Source organism: Barbus barbus (genome assembly GCF_936440315.1).
Source record: "Barbus barbus genome assembly, chromosome: 5".
NCBI classification, from domain to species: Eukaryota; Metazoa; Chordata; class Actinopteri; order Cypriniformes; family Cyprinidae; genus Barbus; species Barbus barbus.
The window spans coordinates 35,661,421-35,680,772 of NC_136733.1; the positions used below are offsets into that span (position 1 = coordinate 35,661,421).

The 19,352-nt window shown below is 37.9% G+C and overlaps 4 protein-coding genes across 7 annotated transcripts in view; 2 read left to right on the plus strand and 2 right to left on the minus strand.

The window, feature by feature from the left end:
- The window catches only part of LOC306869969 (CCN family member 1-like), a 1,026,947-nt gene that overhangs the window by 382,592 nt on the left and 625,003 nt on the right, over positions 1-19,352 (plus strand). The gene's annotated exons all lie outside the window — the stretch shown is intronic.
- On the plus strand, positions 672-2,147 carry LOC306869516 (iron-sulfur cluster assembly enzyme ISCU-like; the record flags this gene model as incomplete). Its single annotated transcript, XM_079416276.1, has 5 exons — positions 672-725; positions 845-957; positions 1,607-1,655; positions 1,805-1,883; positions 2,053-2,147. 5 exons carry the CDS (start codon positions 672-674, stop codon positions 2,145-2,147), a joined length of 390 nt encoding a protein of 129 aa, XP_079272402.1.
- On the minus strand, positions 3,443-6,301 carry LOC306870328 (transmembrane protein 119-like). The gene is made up of 2 exons (XM_079417537.1): positions 6,141-6,301; positions 3,443-4,590 (listed from the first exon to the last, which is right to left on the minus strand). The coding sequence occupies exon 2, from the start codon at positions 4,573-4,575 to the stop codon at positions 3,694-3,696; it is 882 nt and encodes a 293-aa protein (XP_079273663.1). The 5' UTR covers positions 4,576-4,590; positions 6,141-6,301; the 3' UTR covers positions 3,443-3,693.
- LOC306869981 (coronin-1C-A-like) lies at positions 7,505-18,272 on the minus strand. Of its 4 annotated transcripts, XR_013784224.1 has the most exons (13): positions 17,108-18,172; positions 15,367-16,461; positions 11,902-12,101; positions 11,657-11,779; positions 11,428-11,557; positions 11,134-11,315; positions 10,932-11,051; positions 10,735-10,839; positions 10,329-10,474; positions 9,763-9,825; positions 9,470-9,527; positions 8,987-9,229; positions 7,509-8,894 (listed from the first exon to the last, which is right to left on the minus strand). XR_013784224.1 is itself a non-coding variant. In XM_079416975.1 (12 exons), the coding sequence occupies exons 1-12, from the start codon at positions 18,144-18,146 to the stop codon at positions 8,775-8,777; spliced, it is 3,561 nt and encodes a 1,186-aa protein (XP_079273101.1). In that variant the 5' UTR covers positions 18,147-18,272; the 3' UTR covers positions 7,505-8,774. The 4 variants fall into 4 exon arrangements, 3 of the variants coding, with proteins under 3 accessions (XP_079273101.1, XP_079273102.1, XP_079273103.1); XM_079416975.1 differs by lacking the exon at positions 9,763-9,825 and having other exon boundaries at positions 7,505-8,894; positions 17,108-18,272; XM_079416976.1 differs by lacking the exons at positions 9,763-9,825; positions 15,367-16,461; positions 17,108-18,172 and adding an exon at positions 14,221-14,434 and having other exon boundaries at positions 7,507-8,894.

The following is a 19,352-nucleotide window of genomic DNA, read 5'->3' on the forward strand; positions in this document are numbered from 1 at the left end:
CCCTTTTCATTGATTGGCTGACAGCGCTGTCAATCACAGGCGCTGCAATGATGTCATTTGGCACAGAGACCACACTTTTTTGAAAAGTTGACGATGACTATTGTTATTGTTTTTTCATGCATTCAATAATAAAAAATAAAAAACACTGAAAAGTACTTTATTACAAGTACTACTATCAATAATATCAATGAATAGGCATTTATATAGCATTATTTAATATGCACAAGGGAAGCTGTAAAGTTTCAACAGTCAGAACAAGCATAGGATAAAAGTGAAACAAAAACAACAATCTGCTGTTCTATAAAACAAGATTTTTTAAAATGAATCTGTTTCTATTTATTAAAATCCATGGTCGTCGATATCATTTTTATTCAGAATATTAGCGGTGCAATTTGCTATAAAGTTTTTCGCTTTGATCTTATGTATTTGAGGTGGTTTCCTGTATGACTGACATCTCTTGATATATAATAATATTACCACTAACGTGACATAGCAAGTTTCGCATTTTTAGTTCGCATTCAGTTTTAATACTATAAGTCGGTTATATCGTTTGAGATCGCATTTAGTACAAGCTGAAAAATTAAGAATGAACTAAATTGTTTCTTTGTACGAGTCCATGATGTGCCTTGAAATGTAAAGTCATAATTTTTAGTAATTTGTAATATGGCAAGATGGATACACATCTAATTAGGTCAAAATGGGGGCGATTTGAGCCAGACCTGATTGTTTATTTGTCTTTTATAACAATAAATATAACAATAAAATGAACTGGCACGTGATCCTGACTTTGTGAGGCAAATAACTAAACTGGCCCCTCCCTTAAACGTTATTTTTATTTGTTAAGGTTGTGGACCACTATGAGAACTCGAGAAATGTGGGGTCTTTGGATAAAAATGCCAAGAATGTAGGCACAGGTTTGGTTGGTGCCCCTGCTTGTGGAGATGTGATGAACTGCAGGTAATCCTGTCTTGCATAATAGGTTTAATGACTGCTTTAGCTACTGTTCTTCCCAAGTAGTCGTTTTTTTTTCAGAATGGGTACAGTATGTTCACTACTGTAGGCTTATTAACTCATTTTTTAGCACAGGTATTTGATGACAAGAGTGTTTGCATTTGTGACAAGAAATAATGCATAGGCTATAAAAAGGGAAACAAAATAAACATGTATTGTGCACTTAAACAAATAAAATAGTGTAACATTTAAGTGGATTATGTCTCTGTATGATGTTTGAAGTTTCAGATTGAATTGAGTGCTTACACAGGATGAGCCTGCATATTTTAGATTATTCTATTTATTGTTTATTTCACAGGGACAGTACAGAATATAATATTTGTAGCACTTGTCCCTGGTTAGTATTAAACTATGGACCCAAAAATACAATAACCTAGGAACAATATATAATTTATACTAAATCAACGAATCACCAATTGTGTTACCCCTAACAAAATAATGGTCACAAGACTATTATTTAAGCCATTTTTTTCATAGCTGTATTAATTTTTTTCATACGAACTCTTTCTCTGACAAAATTAAACAGTCATTTGATGTCTACACTGTATCACAAATGATAAATGCAGAGTTTTTGTTTATAGTATATTCATTATAGACACATCAGAGTCACAATGCTGATGATGGAAGCTATCACCCTTGATGCGGTAGTCATATATTTGATGGACTGAAGTGTATATTTGTTTCTTCCACAAATGTTTGTCCTCCTTTTTTTTATCTGCATTATTTGTGACAAAATTTAGTGTTTTTGTCCTAATAAAACAATTAAACCTAAAAATTCTCAATCAATGTACAGATTGATGAAGCCCTCAAGATAAAAAACACTGAGATTGCTAAGGAGCTGAGCCTTCCACCGGTCAAACTGCACTGCTCGAGTAAGTGCTCCTTTTAATTTGATTTATCTGTGTTTGTGTAATATTTACTTGCATTATATTTGCTGCACCGGTTGATTAAAAAAAAAAATGTATAAAAATTTGACTTATGATGTTCCTGGATTTAAGATGTTCCTGTTCTATAACTGACCTTGTTCTCTGTGCTTTGTAGCGCTGGCTGAGGATGCCATTAAAGCAGCTTTGGCAGACTACCACCTGAAACAGGAAGTTGAACCGGGTGAGAAGACTGCCATGGCTCGCAACTAGGAGGCGCACTCAATCCTCTAAATCCGTGGTTCTCAAAAGGGGCTTCAGGTCTGTTCTGATTGGGTCGTGAGGAGCAGGGAAATAACAGTGCTAAATTCCAGTATTAAAATCCAACTAACCATGCAAAGTTAAAATCAGGTTTATTGTCTTGGAAGAGAATAATGCATTTATTGTCTTCCACTGTGCAGTGTTATGGATTTTGCATAGTGTTGAGTCTGCACAGTTCAAGGTAACTGTAATAAATCTCAGCATTTGAGGTTGGATCACCATTTGATATCCAATGTAAAATCTGGGTCTTGAAACAAAACCAGTTGAGAATCAATGCTCTTTATCCTCCCTTTGAGTTTAGACCAAAGCTCTCCAACTCTTGCGTCTTTTAAACGCACAATGTAAAAGTACTGACTAACACTGTTACAGTCTAAGCCATATTTGTTTAGATATGCTGATGTAATGAAAAACAGTGTCAGTGGTTTCACTTGCTAGCTGAAAACGCACACAAATGATCTTATTCTATTATTTTAGTTTGAAAGAATGAAGATGTGATTATGATGGTGATTTATGCTTTTGGGCTTTCATTTGGGGGCCTTTCAAACATAAGTACTTTAAATAAAGCATGTAAACCTCAATCATGTGGGCATTGGAATTAATATCACATACCCTTGGAATCTAGAAACACGATGCTAATTTGCAGCAATTAACTGATTTTGCATAGTACCTGGTTTCAGCGTACCTATATGTGTGTTTTTTTTTAAATGTGATTATACATCGCAATTTGAGGTTTGTTTTATTAACTGTTATGCCTCAATAGATCTGAAGCAAACTATAACACTGACCAGCATTTGTTGACATTATTTTTTAGTAATATGGCAGATTATCTTGAACATTAAAATAATGAAGTATAAAATGTGGTCAAATCCTGTAGTAAGTTTATTAAGAATATTGTGTTCTTCATAAAGTACATATTGAGACTAACTGATGTTAGACTAAACTGTTTGAATACTTCTCGACCTTGAAAGGAAATACTTAGAGCCAGAATGTGTAAACAGTAAGCTGAGTCACAGCAAAGCTTTTCTACTCTTAGACTTGTCTCCTTAATTGGAATAGTAAGTGTGCTTGTTTTATTTTTTGGATGCGTGTGTTTATAGCGTGTTGCGAGCCATTCACGCAATCCACTTCCCTAATCCTAACCTTTCCAGTCTATATGGATGTCACTGCGAATAACAGAGAGTAAAGCAAACAAGAATAAAAATCATTTCTGAGTCATCATGTCAAATGAAAAGAGATTCATGACAACCAACATTTAAAAAGCAGTTTTTATGTCTTGCCCAATAGGCATCCGTTCATATCACTTACTCTTAAGTCATTTAAAACAGATTATTATTTATATTTGGAAAATCGAAGAGTTACAAACAATATTAAAGCCATATATTTTTCAAGAATATTCTCAATTAAACTACTTTTTTTTTTAACAACGTGTGCAAGAAATACACTTTGGTTTGTATTTGCTTCTCTGTGTTTTTCGTTTAAGGCTTTAAAAATGTCCAAGCTAAAATGTTGTTTTCTCTTCACTGATAAATGGTGAGCCTGAAGTAGCAACATCCTGTTTGTTCGTGTCCTCTTGGATCTCCGAACTCTCTGCTCCAGATGAATGTTTGCTCTCTTCAGGGGGCCCGGAGTCTGTGGGGTCAGTCTTTTCCATGTCACAAGCGGGGATACTGTCCTGGGACCTACTGGGGCAGCTCTTTTCCACAGTATCCTCAACAGCAGACTGGTTTGTGGGCTTGTTCTCTAGTGAGGCACAGCTCTCCTCTTGACTCTTATCGCACTGAGCACTTCCCTCGTCTTCTGCATGTTTTTGGTCTTCCGCCACTTCATTCTTCTCCTTCCATGGGCTCTTGATTGGCGTTCGGAGGTTCTTGGTAGCCAGCATGATGTCCTCTTGGAGCTGCCTGGCTGAATTCACTGGCTCCTCACTGGAGCTGGTGTTAGTTTTCTCTGGGACTTCGCTGAAGAAGCGTGCTCCTCCAGTCTTGTCTTGCTCATCCACGTACATCTTGGAAGGGAAAGCGCAAGGATAGTAGGTGCTGACTTTACGTCGGCGACTCAAGATGGCGGCCGAGCAGAGGATGGTGATGATAAGAAAAAGTAATGTGGTAATGACGATTATGGGAAGGTGGTTCTCTTGTAAGAAGTCCACCAGCTGATCCAAGAATGACTTGCTGTGTTTTTCTCCATCTATGGAGGTGGACTTCACCGATTCATTGAAGGAGGAAATGGTGGGTGTGGGGGTCAAGTCTGTGCTCCCAGGGTCCCACTGCCCACTGCCTTCCAAAGAGTCATTAAAAATGACTGGGGTGGCATAAGTGGGGAGTCTGGTTAGCAGAATGATGGACAGGCCGATGAGGCAGTGGAGAGCTGAGTGGTCCATCCTGTGACTGAATACCTGAGGTGGTTAAAAAGACATTTTAATTACTTGACTTTACATGTTTAAGTTTAGCTTAACAGTTAAGCTAACTGAGAATGTTTTGGCTAGGTTCTTGAAGTTATGAACGGATGTTCTTCCAGTAACACTAATAGAATGTTTGTTCAACGTTATAAACTTAATCTTTCCAATAACATTTTGAGTTTGCATAATCAAGAAAATATTTTTAAACATTTAAAAATTGGTATTTTGAACATTCAGAGAAAATTTAGAAATAACATTTTAACATAACTTGTTCTTAGAAAGTAGTTTTGTTAGCTGAAATGTTATTGATTTGGACTCAATCTGAGACTTTGGTATGTTCTTACTTCATGACATTAATTCACAGCAGTTGTCTTATGTCTTTCCTGTGGTGCAATCAAAATTGAAAGCGCCACATGGAAACCACGTTGTATTCTGAGCCAGATGCATTATGTTCTGAGCAACTGCAGCCGGACATCAGTCCCTACATGTGCACATGTGCACTCATTCTTTGAGGTTTCATGAGCATTCAAATTTCACTTTCAAAATGAGCTGAATAAACATGCTCAACTCAATAACTTCCTGTTTTTGTATAGCTATTTCTTACATTTAACATAAAATTACTTTTGATGAAGGAAAAAATGGAAACACTTTGCAATACGGTTCAGTTCATTACCGTTAGTTAATTGACTATAATGAACTATAACTACAAACAACCATTTTTACAGCATTTATTAATCTAAGTAATTATACTAGTTAATTATTTATTTTTATTCATAATGATGTATACTGATTATCATGTTAATGTATACAACATAAAATGTTGTATTAGTAAATGTAGAAATTAATATAAAAATATTTAATGTTACATTTTTTTAATAAATGTAACTTTAAATATATATAAACAAACAAACAAACTGAATATTATTGTAAAGTGTAACCAAAACAAAAAAGTCAGATAAATGCAGTATAGTTTTACAAAAGACAGCTGGTGAACCAACATAAATTATGATGGTTTGTTTCTTTAAGCAAAGATATTTCATCTGGGGTCTCTCCACTCTGTGCCATCTGTGCTCAAGCTGACAACCATAATCATCACTGGGCATTTGGAGCACAATGGAAATAGTATCAAGCTCATGTGGCGAGACACACACACACACACACACACACACAGACACAGACACATACACACACACACACACACACACACACACAGCATTGAAATTAGTCTCTGTTTTTATGCTGGCTTCAAAAAATTTCCAAACATCAGAAAGTTCTGTCTTTAGCTCATGAACTTGCTTTTATGTAATTCTCTAATACTTAAAAAAAAAAATCAACTGTGAGAGTCCATTCTAGAACTATTTTTGTTGACTCTTTTGAACTGTTAGAGAACAGTTTTAAACTTAGGTAGCCACATCTGGACATGAACCTTTTAAAGCTGTGCATTCCTGTAAGGTAAGTCATCTGTCTATCATTACATGGACAGGAACGATATTACTAAAATAGAAAACAGACAAAAGTAATGTTGAAACAAAAGAGTTCTTTCTTACTTTCAAGTGCTGATGTTCTAAAACATGCTGAAGACTGAAGAGGACCTAACATGGAGAAGAAAGCGTTTGCTGTTTCCTCCTCTCAAGCTGGATATCTGTTGTAACAGACTACGTGATGAAGAACAGTTGGACTGGTGAGGGGGGAAGAAACTCCTATCTCCTCCTCCTCCTCCTCCTCCTCCTCCTCCTGTTTCTACTCTGTCCCAGAAAGGCAGACTGGGCCATTTCCAGACACGCTGTTCTCGTTAAGGCTGTTTGGGGGAGAGCCGAGTTTTTTCCCCCCTGTCTGTGCTTTGGAGAACTTCAAGCCACCAGATGTGGCACAGTTTTGTTTCAAACTCTAGATTCTCATTTTCATCCATTTCTTGAAACCTTTAAAACTGCATTCGTCTAACCATTAAATCTAAATACAGACATTGATGGTTCCTTGTAAAATACTTTTGGATTTGTTTTTGGCCTTCAAACAGAAGCTATCAGGTCCCTGAGGAAGAGCTTTATGTTTCCTGTGCTCACATGGTCCACGGGGGAGAGGACACGCTGCTGTGAGCCACTGCTGGAACAATGGACAGGGTGTTGAGACCAGAGATACAGTATAAAGGGATGCTGTGGCAAGTCTCAAACCCAGCAATATAATGAGCTGAAAATGTAAGACTAATTGGTGAACGGTACTGTCTCAATATTCAAAACAATATATATTTTGAGGCTCATCTGTAAGAATGTATAGGCTTTCATATAGGCCCCTCAGAATTAGTTTTCAATATGCCAGCCCTTTGAGGCATCTTGGACTTTTAATGGCTTGTCAAGACATACAGGATTGTGAAAACATCTGCTTTCTGATCACCTAAGCTAATCTTGAGAGAGTTGAGGCTTTATGTGTTTTTTCATGTTATTCTTTCTTTACTGCAGAATAATAAACCTTGCTGTGAACAGACATAGCAAATAAATGCCTCTGAAATAACAGTACATAAAGAGAAAGTGTCTTTTACTAGGGGTCTTGGGATAATGTAGGGGTCTTGCATCACCCTGAAAGGGGTTTATTTTGCGATTGTGATCAGGTGTGTGTTGTGACTGGGCTTATGACTGTGATGGATCCCTGACAATACAACAATTATTATTAAGTCCTCTGAGGTCTTTTCACTACAATCAATTATAGCGTCACAAGATATTTCAGTTCTCTGACAGAGCGGACTTATATACAGCATTGTCATGAATGATGGGGAATATTAGGAAATATCTGACCAATAAATGACATGATTAACTAATCATAACCAAGTATTCAAGCCAGCCATATAGCGACAAACATGACCACATTGTGGTTATTCATTGTAAACCGCCCTACAAACAAGAAACTGACACCAGACTTCATGAAGAATTATGAATGAAAAGATTTATTGTAGAGCCAACCTTTTTTATTTTAGGTGAAGTTTGGAATGCATGCACAAGACTGTTTAGGACACAGATAAGTGCTGATTTTCATGGATGTTGTCCTCCAGCAGTGGTCAACTGAGGAGGTCTAAAACCAGAAACACACATAGAGGCACCAATACATTTACAGTACATTTACATCAGAAGAGCTCGCAGGTAGCCACTGCCTCTTAAAGCCAAGTTCACTTCTCAGAGCATGTGTCAGCCCAAAATTTTGTAACATGAGAATAATTCGAAAGCGGGGGCAAACTGGAGAACATGGATAATGACAGCAAAAAATAGCCATTTCCTAATCAAAATAAAGTACTATTTCTGTGGCAAAAACCTCATGCAAATGGAAAGTGTTGAGCATCCAATGTTTCTGACTTCAGAGTGATTGATTTCCTGAGGTGCAACAGTAATTTCATAATTACTATCAAGTTACAGCGGTAAGTTTTTGATTTATGAAGAATATGCATGAGGAATGCATTTTCAACAATACTTGCTGAAGTCTAACAGGTTTAGGTTTACGTTCACATTCATTCTGCAACATAAAGTTATTGCTTTGTGATATACTGTAACTGACTGTGTTATATTTTTGAAAAACCCTGTTGTTGGATGCTTTATGGATATGGATAATCAATGACGATGATCTCAAAACAGCCAGTGGAGGAAATGAATTAATACTCCAGTGATCACGATCATCACAAGGGACATTATTTGGACTGATTTTCCAATTAAATCCTGATGAATCCTAAATGTTGAATGGTTATGAACTATCTACAACTGGGAAAAACATATAAAAGTAGAAATAAAAGGAGAGGTGACTGAGTCACCTCAAATTTGGCAACACAACAAAAAAGGAAAGAGAAATACTGATGTATATATACAACGACACTCTGTAACATACCGGTTAATATCAGAATACTCATGGAAACAATGTTACAATAACAAAAGAAGTAAGAAAATGTTTAACAAAATGTAAAACATCAGTTAAAACCAGTGACCACTCATTGCCACAGCTTTGCTTCTGCTATGCGAATGCTTGGGGGAGACTTGACAAAAAGTAAAAGTCCGTCTTGGAATGTTGCTTGAAGTTGTCCTTGTGAGAAACACCAAGCGGAATGATTGAGTCAAATCGAGAAATTTTGGCAGTGACTGACCCCCCCTGCCCAGCTGAATCTCTCTTTCTCCATACTGAAAACTATGGCTCAGACCACCACCAGTGTCTTAGATTGCCACTTTAGCCACTTGCTCTTCCAGTTTGGCGATTCTCCTGTCCTGCAGCGTGACCAGATCTCTAAGGGACTTGACTTCTCGCAGTAGCTCCTCTAACTTCACTTCATTCTTCTGCGAAGCAGAATAAAGAAATAGGAAAATGTGTTTTAGTGCCAATTATGAGTGGGACAAATAAGAAAGAGTCAATGAAGCATCATCCTTACTCTGTTTAGCTGAGGAGAGGCAGGTTTCTGGGGAGTTGCTGGCTCCTCCACCTTCTTGGGTGCCTTGTTATCCAGCACGTTTTTCTTGACTACTTTGAGGTCGCGGTTCTTGCCCGGAACATAACCGTGTTTGAGCGAGATCAGGATCGGTTCGCCATTCTTGCCTTCAAACCACTCCTCCGCCTCTAGCGCTGGGTCTGGACCTGCTGTGTCCGGATAGAGGTCGTCCTGAAAGAGGTCTGACTGCCAAAAACCGAAGAGACAGGAAATACCGTAATGAGTATTTTGGATTCATGCAGTTTGTTTTCTCTGAAAACATCTGCTGCTTTAATGTTAATTGAAACCAAGTGCCTTCCCTTTTCTTCATCGATTAATGACAATTAAATCACACTTTGATTGAGCTTTGCTTGTAAATCTAAACACAAAACAAATAAAATCTTATCAACTGAACATTACTATTAACAAAAATACAGTGAAAAGTACCTTTCTAGGAACAGTCATGATAATTGGCTCACACTTTCTCTCATGAAGTTTATAAAACCTGTAAGAAACAACACACATGTTACTGGCTTTATGGCAATAAGCACAACCTTACAATGTTTTTACTTTTTCCATTTACAATGCTATAAAAGATTTCTTTTTCAAATAAATGCTGTTCTTTTGAAATTTTTAGTCATCAAAGGATCCTAAAAATTGAAAAAATGAATAATAATAAGAAGCAGCACAACTGTTTTATAATACATTTATATGTAAATGTATGCATAAAATCAGCATACTGGAATGATTTCTGAAGGATCGCGTGTCACTGAAGACTGGAGCAATGGCTGCTGAAAATTCATCTTTGCCATCACAGGAATAGATTACATTTGAAAATAAAATACAAAATAAAAAACAATTATTTATAATTATAAACAATTCTATTTATATATAACTTATGTACAATATAATAAAAAATATTCTAGATATATCAGTTTCCAACAAATATTAAACACAGAACGTACACCTAGAATGAATCATAAAATTAATTATCCTTACAGTGATCATTAGTAGTCAAATAACATTTCATTGACCTTTAGGAGCCACAGCATGCAACCAAAACCTAAGCTACATTGCCATCACGTTAGATTTTATAGGCAAAGACTCCCCCTACTGGAGAAATAAAATCAACCTAGCTGAGAGCCTTAATCACAACAATGCTGGCCAGAAAATATCTAGATTCTGACACGGCCATAAGCCTATCAAACACTTCAGATAATCTGAATGAATCTAAGGCCACAAACACTTGCTGTGTCTGTTTTCAAAAATGACGCTTTAAAGAAATACCTGTGCAAACCGTGCTTACCTGGCTATCTCACACTTGTTGACATCTAGGCCTCTTTTAGGCATGTAGCCCATTCCTCTTTGGGGCTCCTTACTGGAAAACGTGTTGAGGTAGTGCACATACGGTGCCTCGTCTGTAATCTCAAAGTAACGGATACTGCTGTCACCCTTAAACAGAAAACAAGATTACAGTTGCATTAAAATATACATACTATATATACACACTGTGTATATTGTAATACATCACACTATTGAAGCAAAGCCAGTGCTTCCCAATTTCTAGGGGGGTCCCAAATAATTCAAATTTCGTCATATTAACATAACATAACATAAAATGCTAAAAATACAACAATAAAGATGTACAGCATTAATTGTTAATACGATATTGCTGAACTCCTGATTTCTGGGTCACTTAAAAACTTGCTCACCTTTCCACACAGGTAGACTACATTAGTGTCAGGGTCATAGAATGGAAGCAACACTCCATTGCTGGTGTCCATTTCATGCACTGATATCGGGTCCTCCATGTTTTTCTTAAAGAGAGGAACATCAAAATATTTAATGAAAGAACATTAAAAAAAACGTAATTTTTCAAAAACATGGAAATGTTTTTATTTTGCCTTACTGGATTCCATAACGCTAGCTGCCGCTCACTCATACGACTGAAACCGGTGGTGAAGATGTTTCCATCAGCCAGAAAGATGGCTCTCATTGGCCGTGCCCCCTCATGGGCCTTATCCTTCTCCTGTGATCATCAATACCAGTGAGACACAAAGAACTGTGGAAATAAAGAGCCTTCAATATAATTCCAAGATGTTTTCACTTACCGCAGTGATCTTTCCCTTGCGTGGATCGATAACGCGCACTTTCTTATCCTTGCACGCAGTGCAAATGAGGCTGCCGTTGCGACTCCAGCAGACGCTGAAGATCACATCCGGATGCATGTCCTCCAGGTTGATCAGAGCTTCTCCTGTGCCCACATTCCAAATAATGATGAGATTATCGCATCCTGACAGAGGAGGAAAGACAACATTAGTTCGCGCAACATAACATGATTTTGATGTTCAAAATGATAAACGTTAGGGTTTTTATGCAGTGCGCTCACTTTTAAAATCTCTTACCTGCACTTAGCAGAACATTACGGGCTGTTGGATGCCACGTCACGATGCCCACCCTCTTGGAGTGACCCTCTAACACCACGACTGGCTCAGAAAGAGGTGCGTTGAGGCCGTTCTCAGGGATCTGCCACACCTGTGTGACAAAAATGCAAATATTTTCATAATAATCACTCTCTTGGATTTCCAAGCAGAATCTCTATAAAAGAGGATGTAGTGAAGGAGCTGAACGTACCATTACTGCACAATCTTCAGAGCCGCTGGCAATGACGTGATCATTGTGCGGGCACCAGTCGATGTCCAGCACAGGGCCCGTGTGACCACAAACAGTGGGGTAGGCCTTGTCAATACGACCCGTCTGCAAACAGGAAACAGAGAACATGGATTTATGTCTCATCTTGCATCATTCTGACCAACTATGCTTATTTAAATTACTAACTGCATAAATGCTGATTGAGCATATATGCAGTTATCCCTTACCTTTAGCAGAGGCAGAACGAGGAAAGCTCCACCCCCACTAGCGTCCACAATAATAGCAACAAATTTGGGGTTTACTGCACAAAAGGCACTGTCCCAGGTAACCCGCGAAACCCTAATGTCATCATAGCACTGGTCATTCTTCACCGCCTGACCAAACACATGACGAAATTTGCTCTGTCGTACCACTCGTCTGATCATTTCTGAAAACACAAGAGAAGAGAAATGCTTGCTACTCGTAATGATTTAAAAAAAAATAATTATTTACAATAGTACTTTATTATTTAATATTTAAATACCCGACTGTTATATTTAGCAGTATAACACATTCTTAATGGCAGATGTTTAATATCTTTCTTGCTTTCAGACTTAATATAGACAGTGTATCATATTAGCGAAAGATGAGCGGTCAGCTAGAGCACTGGGAATCGGTTTTCCATTTCACCCTGTATATGCATCAACTGCAAGTCAAATGCAGTTTTGTGAGTGAATTTCATTGAGCCACTGTGTAGAAACATTCATCTTCATATGAGAAAACCATGTTCTAATGACTGAATATTTAAATGACTAAATAAGTAATTAATTACAGTAATAAGTAATTAAAGTGACCTATATTTGATATCCTTTGTTCGATTAAAACATATATATTTCTTTTTATCAGTTCATACTGTAAAAAGTACTTTTTGTTGAAGCACATATGTCACATACCTGGACCACAAAACCAGTAATAAAGGTAAAAATGTTTAAAATTGTGATTTATACATAATCTGAAAGCTGAATAAATAAGCTTTCCATTGATGTATGGTTTGTTAGGATAGGACAATATCCTATCTGAGGGTCCAAAAAAAGCTAAATATTGAGAAAATTGTCCAAATGAAGTTCTTAGCAATGCATATTACTAATCAAAAATGAAGTTTTGATATATTTATGGTAGGAAGTTTACAAAATATCTTCATGGAACATGATCTTACTTAATATCGTAATGATTTTGACCCATACTATGTATTGTTGGCTACAAATATACCCGTATGACTGCTTTTGTGCTGCAGGGTCACATATTTTAGCACAAATTTCATGCATCATATGTTGCCTATAAAAGTAAACATTCTCTTTCTTGAACAGATATAAATTTGTATTGTTTATTTATTAACCAGGATAAAAGAAAGATAGAATTCACATAGTAAATTCCTAAAAGATCAAAACCTAATGAGCTGCCAAAAAGACAGCGTTTCTTAATAAGCAACAAACACTAAAGATGCCCAAAAATGATGCACATATCAACAGTGTGGTGCCAAAAAAATGCTATCTACTTTAATTTGAGACACTGCCAGCGTGCTTATTCCTAACCAGTGTTATAAAGGGTATAATACACTGAAAAACAAATTGATGTTCATAATAATACATGAATAATCACTGGTTATATTTGAGTCGCCTTTATGAATGCATTATCTAAAGCATTGGATGAGATGCACTGCTAGGGCCCTGATTGATGGCGGTGTCTTCATAAATAACAGCTACCACCATTAATAACACTACTAATAAACAAAAACGATTCCAAACAGCTGTTTGTGAGAATAAAACGTAGTCATCATAATAAAGTCAGGGATGTGCTTTTGGAAATGGGTCAGATGTATGGCGGTGTGTGTGTTTGCTTTCTAATGGCCGAGCTGCGTTATTGATGATGATGATGATGATGAGCATCCCGGCGAAGAAAAACCCACACACCACTAACAATCTACTAAAAGATAAATTAAGGTATAGAGTAAAAGAGAAAATATATGAACGAATGAGAAAGAGATAAGATATTCGCCCATAGTGCAAGAGTGAGAATGAAAAGCCATGACATAATCGATAGATGGGCAGGCTTCTGCTGGTGTGAGAAAACGAGCTAACCGCTAACCGGCCAAATGAATGAAAACAGCAGAAAAAGCATCCGATATGCAGCTTGTTTTGAGCCGTGCGTGTTTTTCTTTGCAGGCGCTGGAGAAATGCGACGTGCCGCTTTTAAGTGAAGGCGTGCTATCTACCCGGCACAGGTCATGATGGTCAACTTTCAATTAATATCTCACTATTTCAGCTTATCTCGCCGTATGCATGAAATTCAAAGGCTGGATGCAGTCTCACATGCCGCTGAATGAGCCGAAACGCTTGCAAATGCACATGCACCAGCGCAAGTTTTTTTCTTTTTTCGGTAATGTCCTAGCTGTTTCCAGAGCTTGTTTTAAATCAGTGATGCTTGCTAAAATCGAGCTAGCATTCCAGTAGAGGCTATTGCACCACTGACCTGCCTTGCATTAATATCACCAAACGCAAAACGCTTACCTTTATCAGTACTACGTCTCTCACAGCGTCAAATTGAAAGCATTAATTTATTTTCTCACAGATTCAGTTGTGCTGGTGACTTGTCTCAGTGAATTGCGGCTAGCCACAATAGCTTCCCTCCTCTCCTTTATTCTGAATGAACGGGAGAAAACGCCCTTGTTCTCCTCTCCCCTCCCCTCCTCCTCATGTCCTCCTACATGGACATCAGTTCTATGTGTGAATGAGAAGCAATGGTACAAACTGTACCGTACTGGCTGACAGGTCACTGTGGTTTAACTGGTAAGGTCATTTTAGAAATGGAAAGACCCCATTGCAAACACTACCTTGATCCCAAGCAGCTTTTCCATCTTGTGCACATGAACACATTATGCTTTGCCTTCAACGGAGCTGATAATGTTACAGGACTCTGGTAATTATGTTAAGAGTGAAAAAGGATGAAGTCATGCTCATGTTGGATTATTTTACAAAGTGCATTGTGCCCTAAAATCTAATTTGGAGTCTTTCTTTTTTCTGTTTCAGTGTGGTGTAGGGATTTTCAAACTTTGTGATATCAACAACACCAGATATATGATCGGAGGGACCTCCTTTGTAAAATATAACGACAGCTGTATAAGAAGAAATTTATAACATGAGAAAATTGATGTTGTTTACAAAATTAAATAATAGGCTTTTATATTGCACTAAAACAAATTGTTAATATATATATTTTTATGTAGGCTATACTATTCCAAAGCAGCATCAGTGAATAAAAGTGAGCGAGCTAAAAGCAACAGTGTCAAAGTGAAAGTCCACATAATTTTCATTTTTTTACATTTTTATTTCATAGAACAGTGTTGTTTTTCTTTTTTTTTCTTTTAAATAATACGGCTACCAATATTATGCAATAATTCTTGTGATTTCTTACCCATATTTACAAAAGATAATAAAACTAAATGAGGTAAATTATTGCAGTAAGCATTTAAGTAATGTCATAACACTATTATTAACTTCATTAGTGTTCTAAGTGAAATCTTAATGTATATAAATATGTTTTTTATTTTTATATACTGAAACCCACCGTGTCTCATTCTTCAAGATTCTCTATAACCCATCAGTCGTATGCTGTATGAAAACTTGGAATGCAGTCAGCTTGAAAACCTGTCTTACCTTTCTTTGGCGAGGATCTTCTTTCCATTTTATGGGAAGATGTTTGTACATCAAAGGCTGTCTTCATCTGCGATACTTTTAGACTCTGGCTTCCCACAGTCACATCTGGCCTGGCTTTCATTATGTTTGTCCTGCTGTGATGTATCACTTTCTCCTGGATTTTGTTGCTGTCTCTGATGATCTCAGAGACGGGCCTGTATCTGGACAGTTCGTTTTCCTCTGAAGCAGAAGAATCACTGCTTGGAATTCGACAGGCGGCGTAAGGATATCTAGTTGGGACTGCGGTGGGTTTAGAGTCTTCTTCATCCTCCGTGTCTATCATGTAGCATTCAGAGTCACGTCTACCATATTTCAAAGGCTGTTCCACGTTTTCTTTGCTTGCTTGGTTCTTCTCTGTGTCTGTTTTAGCCAATGGATTTTGAGGCTTCTTCGGCACAGGTGGTGGTGGGCCCTTAATTTTTGCTTTTATTTTTAACAACGGTCTCAGCTGAGACATATCCATTTCTTTAAGTTCTTTATCATCGACAGTTTCTATCAAGTTATCGCAGTCGGGTGCAACAGTTTCATCATACGGGACTAAATAATATCTTGGAATATCAGCAACCTCAGGCTCTAAGGACATGCACATGTAGAATGGGGACTCGGTATAACAAGGTGACATATCAAGACATGATGCATGCATATTAAAATCCTCAACGGACTGCAGTGCCGCCTGCCTTCTGCCCATTTGAATATTTCTGAGCAGTAGGTCCGAATATTTGCTTGGCTCCTCTGTGGAATGAGAAGCAGATTCCTTGCGGTCAACGGCTTTTTTAAAGGGATTCTTTGGTTTCTTTGGAACAGGTGGTGGTGGTCCTTTGATTTTGGCCTTTTTCTCTGTCTCAGCATCTGTGGGTGGGATGTCAGGGATCATGCTCTGTATTTCAGCGTGAGGAACGTACAAATGAGAGACGTCAGACGACTTCCTTGCCTCCTGGTCAGGAAATGTATGAATCTGAAGTGGTGGTGTGATCATATCTGTGAAATAGAGAGGCTCTTTTTCCTGTTGCAAAGAAGCTGTCTGTGTGACTCTTTCGGTGTCACCTGCATCAAAATCTGAGTGAGAAAAAGAATTGAAATGATTTACTATAATTTGATTTAAACATTTACCGCTGGGAGGATTATTTTTGGCCTCTGTTTCTGTGTTCATGTCATCCAGTTCGTAGATCTTTGGATTACAGACTCTTTTGCCCTGAATTCTACCATTTTTGCCTGCTAATTCAAGTAAAGAAGTATTATGCCTTCCATTAAGATGACCATCACAGTCTTTCCTGCTTTCTGTGGAGCTCGACCGAACAGCTTTTTGATAAACAGATTCAGTGTCTCTTTTCACACATGGTGCTTCTGCTCCCCACACTCCCTTTTTGGCTGGGTGAGGTGCATTGCTAACAGGGACGTTTTTAGCACTGGATTCAGTTAAACACTCAGATGACATGACTGTTGAGTGTTTTTCCATGACAGTGAATGCCCCTTTGTCATCATTTTGCGTCTCAGTGTGAAACAAAGTATTGCTTTGGCTAAAATCTGTGCGGAATGTGCTTAAAACCTTTTCTTCAAAGTCCTCCTCAATCCTCAACGGGACAAGAGCTGTGTCTGGATTTGTGGGTTCAGTAACAGTGTCAGTCGAATGAGTCGAATGTTGTCACTCTAGATCTTAATAAACCAAGTACATCAAAGGGAGTATGTAAGATGTTGTCCTTACCTTCAATTTCACCCCATTCGGTCTCTTCTTTTCCTAGCAATGGTGTACGGAAAGTTGGGTTTCTTTGGTCGTTTCTGAAGTTTGTTGCTTTTGGTGTCTGTGAGGCATCGTTGGGTTCTTGTAAAACACTTCTTCCTGACAAGCCTCTACTGATATTTTTGTCTCCCTGTAAACTATCCTGCTTATTGGCACTCTGAAGCCATGGGCGACTTGAATTTGAGTGGAGCCCAGTGAACGATGGAAATGCAGTCACAGTCTCTGAACATAAAGATTCAGCTCTGTCCAAATGCTCAAATCTGTCCTCATCAGGACGTTCTTTGTGTCGAACAGTTCCAGCACTTTCTTTGCAAACTTTGTCACAACCTCTTCTAATTTTGTCACTTCTTAGGGTTTGCATTTCATGTTTATCTTTGTCCTGTAATGGCTGCCTTTCACGTAAATCAGCATTCTCTGCTTCCAAAGAAAATTTCCTCTTTATTTCAGCATCACCACTCATCTTTGGCATCCCGTTGTGTCTGTCAGAGAGTGTCCGTGTCTCATTTTTCTCAATGCTCACGCCATCATCTGCTGAGTCCATTTGACAGGAACCTTGTAACATGTTTGGAGTATCCTTGAGGTGAGTTTTGTTAGTCATTCTGTCTGTTTTGTCAGGTCGTTGCTGGTCCACAGCAGTAAATATGTCTGTGGCGGTTGCGTCGCTTGCGACTGTTTTGAATTCTGAGGCACATGGACCTCCTGCCAGGCTCAGCTGTGGATTTGGTGTCGTGCCATTCTGCGAAACATCCGTGTCATAACTCTGTCTGATCTTTTTTCCTCCCTGGTTGAAAGAGGGCTCATTGGTGTTGTCAGTGGGTCTTGTTGGTTCCTGATCGGGACAGGGCTCTAGTATGGAGGTGTCCAAGCGAACAAAATTCTGGTCTGTTTCTTCTGGGGTGTTGGAATGTGCTTCCTCCTCGCTTTGGTTTAAGATCTCATAGTCACTAATGGCACCGGTCAGGATGTCTTCTTTTCCTAGCTCCTTGTCCTGTTTCTGTCCCATCACCCCTGTGAAGAACACATATCCCCACCCATGAGTTTATGAACAGACCGTATATCTTTATCTATAATGAGCCACCGCCCATTTCAAGCTCTCTCTTGTTCCTCTCACATCACTTCTAACTGGAATGTTGCAATGCCTAAAATTAAATGACTCTCAATGTGGCTACTGAGTCACAGAACCAAAATGGGAACTGGACAACTGGCAGAGTAGATCAGTTACCAGGTGTGAAGGTCACATTAGACATGAAAGGGGAAAACCCACAGACTCCAAACATATCCTATATGGCTCTTGACAACAACACCCTAGACCTCCTGGCCTCTGTGGCTATGTTTCCATCCAAGCTGGAAATTTAGTTCATCATTTATTTTAATACATTAAAATTAAATAAAAATGGAATAAATTTATGGAAAAATACAAATATATCTACACAACAAAAGTTCAAAAGTTTGGGGTCAGTAAGATCTTTTGATGTTTATGAAAGAAGTCTCTAATGCTGCATTGATTTGATCAAAAATACATCAAAAGCAGTAATATTGTGAAATATTACCACAATTTAAAATTACTGTTTTATATATATATATATATATATATACATTAAAATTTCCATAAAAATGCGTGGATTGATTTATAGACCAGCTTACGAACCAGCATCACAGGCATTTAGATCTTCTGATTTATTTTTAGTAACAATTTATTATTTATTAATCACTTCTCATTTATTTATTGTTTATAATTGAATTATTCTGACTTTGATATATACTAAATGTAAAACCTTTTTTTCAGAAAGTGACCTGTTGCCATAATAAAAGACACATCTACCAATCCGTTTCCATCGCAGTGTCATGTGAACTCTGTGACCTCTAAGGGTCATGGCTTTATCAGTTACCTTCTAAAACTTCCATTGCACAGTGGTTTGAAAGTAAGCAGCAAACCATAATGCTCAGCTGACTGTAGTGTCACAGTGTGTCTCGTGGGAAGAATAATCTAAAATAGCCTCCCAAATATAAACATATGATAAGGTGCAAGCATGTCCTTTGTCCTCTGCCTCTGTCTAAACTAAAAAAGCACATTGTTTTACGTAGACATAAAAAGTCAAATAATGAGGATAAATTTCCGCCTTCAAGAAGGCCTATATTAAGTAGTCATTAGCATAATTTGAGGTACATGACACAGCTTGTGAATGTGGGTCCGTCTGTGTAAACGAAT

Coding starts and splice junctions, on each gene's coding strand:
- LOC306870328 (XM_079417537.1), bottom strand. CDS start 4,575: ATGGACCACTCAGCTCTCCACTGCCTCATCGGCCTGTCCATCATTCTG.
- LOC306869981 (XM_079416975.1), bottom strand. CDS start 18,146: ATGGGACAGAAACAGGACAAGGAGCTAGGAAAAGAAGACATCCTGACC. Junction 11,316..11,427: donor TAATGTTCTGCTAAGTGCAG/GTAAGAGATTTT, acceptor CTCCTCTGTCAG/GATGCGATAATCTCATCATT. Junction 9,230..9,469: donor TCATGACTGTTCCTAGAAAG/GTACTTTTCACT, acceptor GGTTTTTGGCAG/TCAGACCTCTTTCAGGACGA.